At 46.4% G+C, this 13,037-nt stretch overlaps 1 protein-coding gene across 1 annotated transcript in view; it reads left to right on the top strand.

Annotated features, from left to right (window-relative positions):
* Positions 1-2,330: 2,330 nt before the first annotated feature.
* LOC146355926 (uncharacterized) overlaps positions 2,331-13,037 on the top strand; it is a 74,905-nt gene continuing 64,198 nt past the window's right edge. The window contains 7 exon segments of the mRNA XM_084829981.1: positions 2,331-2,452; positions 3,567-4,088; positions 4,277-4,403; positions 4,703-4,773; positions 9,483-9,609; positions 11,217-11,997; positions 11,999-12,267. Coding sequence (XP_084686107.1) covers positions 3,675-4,088; positions 4,277-4,403; positions 4,703-4,773; positions 9,483-9,609; positions 11,217-11,997; positions 11,999-12,267 — 1,789 coding nt within the window. The 5' untranslated portion in view covers positions 2,331-2,452; positions 3,567-3,674.

Here is a 13,037-nt window from a genome sequence, read left to right as displayed (position 1 = left end):
GCAGAGCCCGGAGGCCCCTTTCATTCCGGGGAGCACTTTTTAAACAAAGAACTGCAATGCTGGGTCGACTTATCAGAGGGATCAGTTGTTTATACTTCTGTACGTCGCTGAAAAGCCAGCGGGGCTCTGCGCCCCGCGCCAGCGTGGATCTCCTGGTGCCGTTCTGCACGCGGCGGAGATGCTCCGCCGTTCTCCGCTGGGTTGGCCGGACCGACCAAAGCAAGCAGGGCTCGGGGAGGGAGACGAGGTGCCCCCCTGATCATGAGGCAGCGAGAGGGGTCGCCTCGGTCAGCTCATTTGGGGTGTCCCGAAAGGGCCCCAAATACTGTGTTATTTCATTGACTCTCACTGTATTTTTGCTGCCAGGGAGCAGGAGAGGCACTTCGGGGATTTTTTGTACGATTTTTGCAGGTTTTTGCATGAGGTACCAGAATTGGTAGACCTGCCTTCAGCCTTGGCTGCCACGCGCTCTGACTGAGGGGTGAGTGAGTGGGTATTTGCTAAAAGAAGCCAAATATATTCAGCCAGCCCTGTGTCGCACGGACTTTCTGAGGCACGCCTGCAGAGAGGCACCTTAAACAATAAATACAAATGCATCCATCCACTCCTAGTCTGGATTGCTTCCCCACTTAATTCAAGATCAATAAGTAAATCAACTCCAGCTCAGCCTTGTTCACTGCCAGAGTAGCTTCCGCCCTTCTCGCTTTCAGCTCGGCCTCCTTGGTTTTTCTGCAACACTCTCCGTCCGGGTCTCTCGAGATTTTTAGCTCCTTCTCCCGCAGATTTGCCAGCCACGTCCCCCTTCGCCCGCTTGCCCCCTGCGCGTGTATATATACATCATTTGACATCCCCCGCCCAGCCCCTCGGCCCGTCAGGGAGGCAGCAGAGTTGCTCTTTCCCGGGATGGCTACGGCGACCACCCCATATGCCAACGTCCTCCGATCCGAGGCCCAGGAGAGGTGAGGGATTGCACCTCCCATCTCTCCAAGCCAGCATTGCAAAGGCTCAGGGATAATGGGAGTTGTAGTCCAAAGCATCTGGGGGGGCAGGTCAGGGAAGGCTGCGATATACTTACGCTATATATTTACACTGGGGTGTAAGCTGCATGGAACTCAATGGGGCTCACCCCTGCGTAGACGTGTATAGGACTGCGCGGTAGGTTTCTCTCGCCCCCCCCCCCCCAAAGTTCAGTTTCCTGGCTGACCTCCTGCGAGCTTCCGACCCCCCTGGCAAGACCAGCCTCTAACACGGAACGGCGTTTTAGAGCCACGACCCAAACGAGCTGAACAGCAGGATGGCAAAAACATAAACCCAGGCAAGAGGGATCACTGCCGAGCGGCGCCGCAGGGGAGGCCCCCGTCGGGTCTCCGCGGCCCTGCTTGGGAGATGCCGAGGAAGGATCCCGCTGCACGACCCTCAAGGGTTGAAGGGGCCGGGCCGGATTCCTGGGGGGGGGAGTCCGCGAGGAAGGCAGGGAGGGGCCGAGACCCCCCAGGAAAAGCGCTCCCCCGCAGAGGCCCCTCCCGTCCCGCCTCCTTCCCCCGGAGGAAGGAGGCCTTTGGGCTTCCTGCGGGAGCTGCATCGGTGCCTCCAGGGCGGGATCGGGTGAGACCCTCGTGCATTGGGGGGGAGGGGGCCCTGGGCTGCAGGGGGGACGGGGGGGAGGCCCCCACATTCAACCCCCGGCGTGCCAGCGGCGGATCTGGTTGGCGTCGCGGGGGGGAGCTGGGCCCGCGCCCCCTGTCGCCCCGTTGCGGCTGGCCCGCTGGGGGCCCCCCCGTGACATGCGGGGGCTTCATGTCTTCCCCCTCCCTGCGGAGCCTGGGGCCCCTTTTCATGCGAGGGCGCGCATTTCAGCGCTGAAACGCCAGGCGGCGTCGATTACCCAAACTGGTCAAGGGCTGTACTTCCGCACAGGGATGACAATCATTGCCCCCCCCCCCCGCATTAATCAGGCTGTGCTCCCCCCCCTCCCCGGCCAACGTGGGTGCCCGGATGCAAAGCCCGCAGTGCCGGGTGCGGGGAGACGAGGTTTTCCCCGCCCCCTTCCGTGCGGCGGCGGCGGGGGCGCCTCAGGCGACGGGTTGAGGCGGCCCTCAGAGGCGCCCAACGCTTCCTTATTTCGGTGACTCTCGCGGTATTTGTGCTGCCCGGAGCAGGGGAGTCGCTTTTCGCGCCTCGGGTGCCAAATGGCCAGACCAGCCTTCGGCTTTGGCTGCTCTGCACTTCGGAGGGTGCTCCAGGGAGCCGGATATCCGCGCCCCGCCCCGCGCAGCCTGGCCTTCCTGATGCGCGCGTGCGCAGAGGGGCGCCTGAAGGGGAGGCTGGGCGAGGGGGATGGGGGCGAGGGGGGAACTAAGCAGAGGAAAGGCTTCCACGGAGCATGCCCCGGAAATCCGACTTTCTGGTGGGCGCAAAGTTCGTGGTCGCCTCAAAGCTAGGGCGTTGCCCGGTGAGAACTGCTGCTCTTTTCCAGTAAGGCGTCTTCTAGCTACGATAGGAATGGAGCCCCCGTCTCTTGAGGCAGTATACCTCACAAAAGCAGGGCCAAATGTTAGGGGTCTTTTAGATTATATTTCATATAAAATTAAGTATGTCTTAAATAAATAAGAATTGGGTTGGAAAGCTGGGCTCAGGCGGAGCGAGGGGATTGCTTCAGGCGGCTGATTTGGGGTCTCCCGAAAGGGCAGCAAAATGTTTGTTATTTAATATAATTGTTATTTATTCTCCTCCTACTGTGCATTTACTGTCAGGGAGGGAGGGAGGCCCTTGTGAGATTTCCTTCCTCAGATGCCAAAATAATCTCACCAGTCTTGGATATCGGGGCTGGGGGGCGGCAGCAGGGAGCTATTTGCTAAGCGGACATGTTGAGGCAAGGCATTCTGATGCTTTGACAGGAGCAGAGACATTGGTTCAAGACAGCAAATAGTCTTGGCCTGGCCCTGAGTTGCACAGATATTCCAATGTGTGCCTGTGCAGAGAGGCACGTAGGGTAGTGCAAAGTCTGTTCAAGGAACAGCCTTGTTGTTGTTGTTATTATTATTATTATATCTATATCTCGCCTTTTTCCCAATACTGGGAGTCATATTGGACCCAGTACTGGGACCAATACTGAGACTAATTGTTATTATTAATGGGAAAGGAAAAATGAAAGAGAATGAAAAAGAAGCATTTAGAAAAACCTGCATAGTAAAGAAAAAGAGATGGGGGGGGGAGATCAACAGAGCACAACCAGTCAATCCAAGTTGTTGGGGGGAATAAAAATTGTGGTCTCCTTGGGAGCAGGACTCTGTCCTGTATAAACTTTTAACTTAATTCACTAAGGCAGCTCTTAGTTATGATAGTTAGGAATAGAGCTCAGAAAATCAGGGGGAATAAATTGCTAGGGATTTAACTTCTTTTTAAATGTAAAACAAATATATCTAAAAAAATAAAATAAAATTCACCAGTCTTTCCTTCCAGGACAAGACGTGGTTGCTAGCTGGGGTCCTCCACATTTCGTCGTCTTCTGACAGTGTAATAATTCTTTAATAATTCTTTAATTGAACAGTGTCTTTATTTTGCAGAGCCTTCATGGCACGGCCTGTTACAAGAGTGATTGCTTGAAAAGATTGGCATAACAGGGAGGAGTTGCTTTGGCCCTCTTGGAGAATTCCTTCGAGCACGAATCAAAGATGGGTGACCAATACTCAGCTGGACCTGAAGCAGAAAGAGGCCCCAGTACGCTCAAGTCCAAGAGCAGTGGGGAATTCTGGGAAATAACGGTGCAGAAGGACCGGGGTGAGGACATGGTCAGCTCAGACGTGCAGCTCCAGCGTTTCAGGCAGTTCTGCTACCAGGAGGCTGAGGGGCCCCGAAAGATTTGCAACCAGCTCCACGCTCTTTCCCGTCAGTGGCTGAAACCAGAGCGACACACAAAAAACCAAATCCTGGACCTGGTGATCCTGGAGCAGTTCCTGATCATCCTGCCAGAGGAGATGGCGAGCTGGGTGAGAGAATGTGAGGCGGAGACCAGTTCCCAGGCGGTGGCCCTGGCAGAAGGCTTCCTCCTGAGCCGGGCAGAGGAAGAGCAGCAGGAAGAGCAGCAGGTGAGAGCATTTCATCCAGGGGGTCAGGAATGTGAGGGAGGGTATCTGAAAACTCTTTACTAATTGGCCAACCCATTCTGGAAATCACCTGAGGAGAGATGTCCCATACCTCGGCCCCAACATTTTTGCCTCTGTCATTCCTTTTCTAATCTTTCTCCACTTGTCTTGGATCTTCATTGCTGTTTTAGGTGCAGAGTCTGTTTGCAGAAGTGGGATGTGATTTTCCTGCAGCAGAGAGGGCTCCATCAGACACCAGGCAGAGCCCCTCACAAAGGGGGATCAAGCAGGATGGTGATGAAGGTGCATCTTTGCAAGGTAAAGATTAATTGCACAGGAGGGGAGCCAGTTTGAAATCTATCACTGGGGAGATACGCATTTCCACCCAACTGAACCATAAAATAGTTGCAAATATCCAAAATGAAATAAAACAAAAGGTATCTCCTAACACCCATATATACTTTGACTTGCATCACTTGAAATGCAACCCTATGCATTTTGCAGGGAAGTAACTCCTATGTGTTTGAAGGAGCTTACTCCCTAGAAAGTGTGTTTAGGATTGTAAGCTCAATCTCTAGCACATTCTACTGGCTTCCTGCCATCTTTATCTCTTTCAGGGGATAGAATGACGCCAGCAGTGGGTACTCAGCCATCTCTTTTTCTTTGTGATGGTGTGGAACCAGATCAGGTAGGAGAAAGGATTAAATAAAAGGCGCCCCTTTAATTTAATTTGTATATTAATGATCTTATTCCTGGGATGTCTTCCTCCTCCTTTTTTCCTCCCTCAATAGCTAACCGTAAGTTAGCAATACTACTTTATGCCGATGATCTGGTACTTCTGCCCTTGAATAAAATTGGCCTTAAAAGGATGCTAGCCAGATTTGAGCAGCTTTGCGAAGAGGAGCAGCTGAGAGTTAACTACTCCAAAACAAAGGTCATGGTATTTGGGAAGAGGGCCCCAAAGTTTAATTGGGTACTCGATGGGCATGCCTTGGAACAGGTCCATTTGTTCAAATATTTAGGCTTGCATTTCATGAGAAACTCTTATGGAAACAACATTTAGGCGCTACTAAGCTATTGTATGCCAGATCTACTGAGTAGTTCAGGAGATTTTTCTACACTAGAGGGGGCCAGTTAATTCATCCTGCCCTTAAGGTCTTTGCTGCGAAAATTATACCCCAAATGTTATATGGGGCAGAAATCTGGGAAGAAGTAGCTAATCCCGAGTTGGAAGTCTTGCAAAATACATTTTTGAGGCAGAAAATGGGGCTTCCCACTGGGGCCCCATCGGCCCACTTTCGAGCTGAGTTAGGTTTTCCATCAATAGCAGTGAGAAATTATTTCTCTTTAGATATTGGCACAAACTAAATGGAATGAAAGACCACTCCATCACCAAGCTTTGTTGTTGTTGTTGTTCAGTCGTTCAGTCGTGTCCGACTCTTCGTGACCCCATGGACCATAGCACACCAGGCCTTCCTGTCCTGCGCTCTCTCCCGGAGCGTGCTCAAGTTCATATTCATTGCATCGGTGATGCTATCTCGCCATCTCATCCTCTGCCGTCCCCTTCTCCTTTTGCCTTCAGTCTTTCCCAGCATCAGGGTCTTTTCCAGAGAGTTTTCTCTTCGCATTAGGTGGCCAAAATATTTGAGCTTCAGCTTCAAATCTGTCCTTCCAATGAGCACTCAGGGTTGATTTCCTTTAGGATGGACTGATTTGACCTCCTTGCAGTCCAGGGCACTCGTAGGAGTCTTCTCCAGCACCACAGTTTGAAAGCATTAATTCTTTGGCGCTCAGCCTTCCTTATAGTCCAGCTCTCACAGCCATACCTTACTACTGGGAAAACCATAGCTTTGATTAGACGGACCTTTGTCGGCAAGGTGATGTCTCTGCTTCTTACTATGCTGTCTAGGTTTGCCATAGCTTTCTTCCCAAGGAGCAAGCGTCTTTTGATTTCATGGCTACAGTCACCGTCTGCGGTGATCTTGGAACCCAAAAAAATAAAATCTGTCACTGCTTCCATTTCTTCCCCTTCTATATGCCAGGAAGTGATGGGGCCAGATGCCATGATCTTCGTTTTTTTAACGTTGAGTTTCAAACCAGCTTTTGCACTCTCCTCTTCCACCCTCAACAAGAGGCTCTTTAGATCCTCTTCGCTTTCTGCCATTAGGGTGGTATCGTCTGCGTATCTGAGGTTGTTGATATTTCTCCCGGCAATCTTAATTCCAACCTGTGATTCATCCAACCCGGCGTTTCTCATGATGTACTCTGCATATAAGTTAAATAAGCAGGGCAACAATATGCAGCCTTGTCGTACTCCTTTCCCAATTTTGAACCAATCGGTTGTTCCATGTCTAGTTTTTACTGTTGCTTCTTGACCCTCGTACAGGTTTCTCAGGAGACAGGTAAGGTGGTCTGGTACTCCCATCTCTTTCAGAATTTGCCACAGTTTGTTGTGATCCACGCAATCAAAGGCTTTAGCATAGTCAATGAAGGAGAAATCGACGTTTTTCTGGAATTCTCTTGCTTTCTCCATGATGCAGCGAATGTTGGTGATTTGATCTCTAGTTCCTCTGCCTCTTCGAAACCCAGCTTGTACTTCCGGCAGTTCTCGGTTCGCATACTGTTGAAGCCTAGCTTGTAGGATTTTGAGCATCACCTTGCTGGCATGTGAAATGAGCGCAACTGTACGGTAGTTTGAACACTCTTTGGCGTTGCCCTTCTTTGGAATTGGAATGTAAACTGACCTTTTCCAGTCTTGCGGCCAACTGTTGAGTGTTCCAAATTTGTTGACATATTGAGTGCAGCACTTTAACAGCATCCTCTTTTAGGATTTTAAATAGCTCAGCTGGAAGACTGTCATCTCTGCTAGCTTTGTTGTTACTAATGCTTCCTAAGGCCCACTTGACTTCACTCTCGAGGATGTCCGGCTCAAGTTCAGTGACCGCACTATCATGGCTATCAGGGACATTCAGATCTTTCCTGTATAGTTCTTCTGTATATTCTTTCCACCTCTTCTTAATCTCATCTGCTTCTGTTAGGTCCCTGCCTTCTTTGTCCTTTATCATGCCCATCTTTGCACAAAATGTTCCCTTGAGATCTCCAATTTTCTTGAAGGGATCTCTAGTCTTTCCCATTCTGTTGTTTTCCTCGATTTCTTTGCATTGTTCATTTAAGAAGGCCTTCTTGTCTCTCCTTGCTATTCTCTGGAAGTCTGCATTCAGTTGGATATATCTTCCCCTTTCTCCCTTGCTTTTCGCTTCCCTTCTTTCCTCAGCTACTTGTAAAGCCTCATCAGATAGCCACTTGGCTTTCTTGCATTTCTTTTTCTTGGGGATGGATTGAGTTGCTGTCTCCTGAACAATGTTACGAACCTCCGTCCATAGTTCCTCAGGCACTCTGTCTATCAGGTCTAATCCCTTGAATCTATTTGTCACCTCCACTGGACAATATAAGGTAATAATATATGATACAATATCATATAAGGGATATGATTTAGGTCATACCTGAATGGTTTAGTGGTTTTTCCTATGTTCTTCAATTTAAGCCGAAATTTTGCAACAAGAAGCTCATGATCTGAGCCACAGTCAGCTCCAGGTCTTGTTTCTACTGACTGTATAGAGCTTCTCCATCTTTGGCTGCAAAGGACATAATCAGTCTGATTTCGATATTGACCATCTGGTGATGTCCATGTGTAGAGTCGCCTCTTGTGCTGTTGGAAAAGAGTGTTTGCTATGATCTCTTGGCAAAACTCTATTAGCTTTTGTCCTGCTTCATTTTGTACACCAAGGCCATGCCTGCCTGTTTTCCTGGTGATTTCTTGACTTCCTACTTTAGCATTCCAATCCACTATGATGAAGAGGACCTCTTTTTTTGGTGTTAGTTCTAGAAGGTGTTGTAGGTCTTCATAGAACCGATCAACCTCAGCTTCTTCGGCCTCAGTGGTTGGGGCATAGACTTGAATTACTATGATGTTGAATGGTTTGCCTTGGATTCATACTGAGATCATTCTATCGTTTTTGAGATTGTACCCCAGTACTGCTTTTCCCACCCTTTTCTTGACTATGAGTGCTACTCCATTTCTTGTACGGGATTCTTGCCCACAGTAGTAGATATGATGGTCACCTGAATTAAATTCACCCATGCCTGTCCATTTGAGTTCACTGATTCCCAAGATGTCGATGTTCAGTCTTGCCATCTCATGTTTGACCACCTCCAGCTTACCTTGATTCATTGATCTTACATTCCAGGTTCCTAAACAATGTTGTTCTTTACAGCATCGGATTTTCTTTTCACCACCAGACACATCCACAGCTGAGTGTCCTTTAGGCTTTGGCCCAGCCGCTTCACTCTCTCTGGCGCTACTTGGAAATTCCCTCTGCTCTTCCCCAGTAGTATATTGGACACCTTCTGACCTGAGGGGCTCATCTTCTGGCATCATCTCTTTGTTGGTTTGAGCAATTAAGGTCTGGCAGCTGGGCTCATCAGTGCCAAAATAAACTAGAGATTTATAATCTCTCTATAGAAAAATATTTAAGCCTCAGTCCAAATGTACTTAGGAACTGGATTTTTGACTACGATGGTCGTCAGGATAGGTCAGTTATTATTGATGCACGATTCTCGACGTGGTACCCCCAATTTAAGGACAATCATGTGAGATCTCATTTCTTTGAGGTATAGACCTTTGCACAGCTTCAAAGGGCCTTTACAGAACTTAGGTTCCAGTTGATGCACTCTGCATATCTCAGTGGGAGGTATAGAAATCCCAGTTACAGAACGGAAATGTAGATTTGATTACAATCAAATTGAAGATATAATTCATTACTTGCTGTTCAATCCTTGGTATGTGGATCCTAGAGGTAAGTTTTTGTCATCTATTATCCAACTGTATTTGGTTTGAACATCTCAGGAAGTAGTAATAGAACTCCTAGCTGATAACCATCTATTTATCATATACTCAGTAGCCCACTTTGCTCTGGCAGCCAAGAAGCTGTGGTCTCACCACGTCAAGAATTATGAGGTACTATAAATCTTTCCTTTTTAGATTTGAGTGGTCAGCCTCCTTAGTAGATGGCAAACATGGTTTGTTCTTAATAGCTTTGAGTTTGTTTTAATAATTGTTATTTAAATCATAGTTTTGTATTGGGAAAGGTCTCTTCTTTTTAACATTTTTAAACATTGTAAAGGCCTATGGCTATACACAATAAAGTTTATATGTATGTATGGTTCTCACAGTAGCCAGTCAAATGCCTCTTGGGAAGCCCAGAAGCAGGACAGGAGAGCAATGCATGTTCCTTGCTGCTGTTCCCCCAGCAACGGGTTTTCACAGCAAGCGAATTTAAATCCTGCAGTATAACTTATCTTATTTTTGAGAAGGAACTGTATTGTTTTTTCACCCAGGGTCTGGTGATGTTTGAGGAGGTTGCTGTGTGCTTCACGGAGGAGGAGTGGACACTGCTGGATCCTGACCAGAGAGCACTGCACTGGCAAATCTTGGAGGAGAACCATGGGATCGTGGCCTCTCTCGGTAAGGCTCCTTTTTTTCCTGCTTAACTGTAATGTCGGGTTCCAAATGCAATAATGATGAGGAAGATAATAATACCATATTAGCACATGCCCTATGTTGCTTATTTATTTAGTATTTGGAGGCTGCCTTTTAGGACACAGCCCTCAGAAGGCAGCATTCAAAAAGAAAATAAGATAAGATATATGAAAATCATCAAATGATTCAACATCATTTTAAGGTGGCAGCTTAAACACATAGGCCTCAAATATACCACAAAATTGTTCACTAGACATGTGAAAACAACTCAGAATCTTCAAAACCTGATGAGGAAAAGAAAGCCCAGAACATACAAGTTTCCAAGGCATAGTTGACAGCCGCCCCTGTCATGTGGAGCTTGCTTGTGTATTTCAGTAACTCGAGATCCCTTCTTCTGGTCTACGAGAACTTGTCAATTTCTGTCTACTAAAACATTTGTAATCCTGCCCTTCTGCTAAGAACAATCCACACAGGAGCCAATACTGGTGAGGCATCAGTACAAAAGCAGCTGGTCATGAAATTGCCAGAAAACATTAAGAGCTGCAACAAATACAAATATAGAACTGTGACCCACCATAGAATCCCAGAAGCCCAACAGATCAGCTGTGCTGAAGCCAGAGAGGGAGGTTTCTAGGGAGGCAGCCAGCACCCCAAAATGTTGTTAGTTTACAGAATCCCAACCTAGCTGTTTCTCTCTTGGTCTCTCTCTTGGTCTCTTTCTCCCAAATCACACAGCAACACCCAGACAGCCAGATTACATCCTCCGTAGCTGGGGTAGAGGGATGGGAAGGCGATCTGCTTCTCTCTTTCTGAGACTGACAGACACTGTCCTGTGAGAATTTCTGTTCTTTTTCAGTAAGGCAGCTCCTTGCAATGACAACTAGGAATGGCGCCTCTGTCTGCTGAGGTGCTATACCTCAGAAAACCAGGGTGAAATGTTATGCATCCTTTCATTTATTTGATATAAAACAAAGCTTGTCTAAAGTAAATAAAAATGGGGTTGAAAAGGTGGGCTGAGGCAAAGTGAGGGGGCTGCTCCAGGCAGCTGATTTGGGGTGCCCTGAAAGGGCAGCAAAACGTTTGTTCTTTAATTTATGTTTTACTTATTGTACTCTTATGGTGCCTTTTACTGCTAGGAGGGAGAGAGGCCCTTGTGAGATTTTCTTCCTCAGGCGTGAAAACAACGTCACCAGTCTTGGGTAATGGCCGGGGGGGGGGGGGGGGATTGCTAAGCAAACGTTCTGATGTTTTGGCAGGAGCAGGGAACATGGTTAAAGGCAGCAAAATGTCTTGGGTCGGCCCTGTATTGCACACATATTCTGATGAATCCCTGCACAGAGACACAGGTAGAAGGGAGTCAGTTCAAGGAAGAGATTAATTGTTATTATTAATGGGAAAGGAGAGGCAGCCAGCACTCCAAAATGCAGTCAGTCAGTGGCATTCAACAGAGGCAGTTAAGCACATGATAAGAACTGCATCTCATTTAAGTCTTTTCTGTTCTTCCTTAGTCGAAATCATTAATTGTGGGTGCTCAGTTATTTGAAGTTTGATTGCTAGCTCAGATTTTTACCAATTTTTTGTTTTCATTTCAGAAGGTAACAGCTGTAAAGTGGAGAACAAGAGAGAATCATGTGGGATGTCACTGAAAAGAGGCAAATGTGAAAATAGCAACCAGCCGAAAAGTAGAAATTTAGTAAATCGGAATAAGAGAAATAATACCTTTCCTTGTCAGGGAAATGGCTACCATGATATCACAATCCAGGAACAAATACATCAAAGACAGGAAAAGAATAGGTTCTGTATTAGAAGGAAAACTTTCAATACTGAATCAAATGTTAAAGCTCATTGCAGAATTCTCTCATTGAAAAAAGCATATAAATGCAAGGAGTGTGGAAAGAGCTTCAGTCATAAGAAAAATCTCACTTCTCATCAAAGAACTCACACAGGGGAGAAACCCTATAAATGCTTGGAGTGTGAAAAGTGCTTCAATTGGAAGACACATCTCACTTCTCATCAGAGAACTCACACAGGGGAAAAACCCTATAAATGTTCAGAATGTGAAAAGAGCTTTAGACAGAAGACACATCTCACTTCTCATCAAAGAACCCACACAGGGGAGAAACCCTATAAATGTTTGAAGTGTGAAAAGAGCTTCAGACAGAAGGAACATCTCACTCCCCATCAAAGAACTCACACAGGAGAGAAACCATATAAATGTTTGGAGTGTGAAAAGAGCTTCAGACAGAAGGAACATCTCACTCTCCATCAAAGAACTCACACAGGAGAGAAACCATATAAATGTTTGGAGTGTGAAAAGAGCTTCAGACAGAAGGAACATCTCACTCTCCATCAAAGAACACACACAGGGGAGAAACTGTAAATGCTTGCAGTGTGAAAAGAGCTTCCCTGAAAAGAACAGTCTGACTTCTCATCAAATAACTCACTCAGGTGAGAAACCATATCATTGTTTGGAACGTGGAAAGAGCTTCAATGAAAAGAAAAATCTCACCTCTCATCAAAAAACTCACACAGGGGAGAAATCTTTTCATTGTTTAGAGTGTGGAAAGAGCTTCAGTCGGAAAAATCGTCTGACTTCTCATGAAAGAACTCACACAGAGGAGAAGTTTTAAAACTGCTTGGGCTGTTGAAATAATACTTTGAATTTTATCTTATTTCTCATCTAATAACACACACCAGGGAGAAACCATAGAAATACCTGGAGTATGGAATGAGATTCATTTACACTCAGGCTATGTTTCGCATTAGGTAACAGACTTGGGAGATGTACTGTATAAAGGAATGCCATACCAGGGAGACTATTAACATGCTGTAGCTAAGACAAAAATAAATGTAAATAAACAATACTTTCTCTTACTTCAGTACATATTTAAAAATAATTATGTGCAGACCACAAATAATCGGAGTGTGCAGTTCAAGATGGATTTTCTCAGTTAAATGCATTTCAAATTTCTTTAACAAATATTTATTTTTGTAAAAGGGTTAAGAAGAAAAAAAATATGCATTCCAATACTGCTTAAATATGGGTAATTAGCAAAACTATGATAATGCTTCATGAAAGGGGGAAGAAATTGCTCTTTGTTTGAGGAAAGCAGGAAAAATGTTCCCCAAAAGCCTCAAAATTTTATTGATTATAGATATGACACCCCTTGAGCTAATAATGTGACTCTTGGCTTTAGAGATCTACCTGATGACATCTACAAGTGTGCCACATTTCGGTCCTCTAGCTGGTGTTCCAGGGCCCTGTGCGGCACCACCCATCTTGCCTACCTGTCGCGTCCCGCTCCTTATTCTGCTTGTGATTCCGTGTCGCATCCCGCTCCTTATTCTGCTTGTGATTGTTTTTGTTCCCTAGATTTTTTTTTCTGGCCCCAACATTTGTACAAATGGGACCA

This window comes from Heloderma suspectum, chromosome 2, assembly GCF_057233095.1.
Source record: "Heloderma suspectum isolate Gila_16-S chromosome 2, 16-S_ref, whole genome shotgun sequence".
NCBI classification, from domain to species: Eukaryota; Metazoa; Chordata; class Lepidosauria; order Squamata; family Helodermatidae; genus Heloderma; species Heloderma suspectum.
This window is presented reverse-complemented; position numbering and strand designations above follow the sequence as displayed.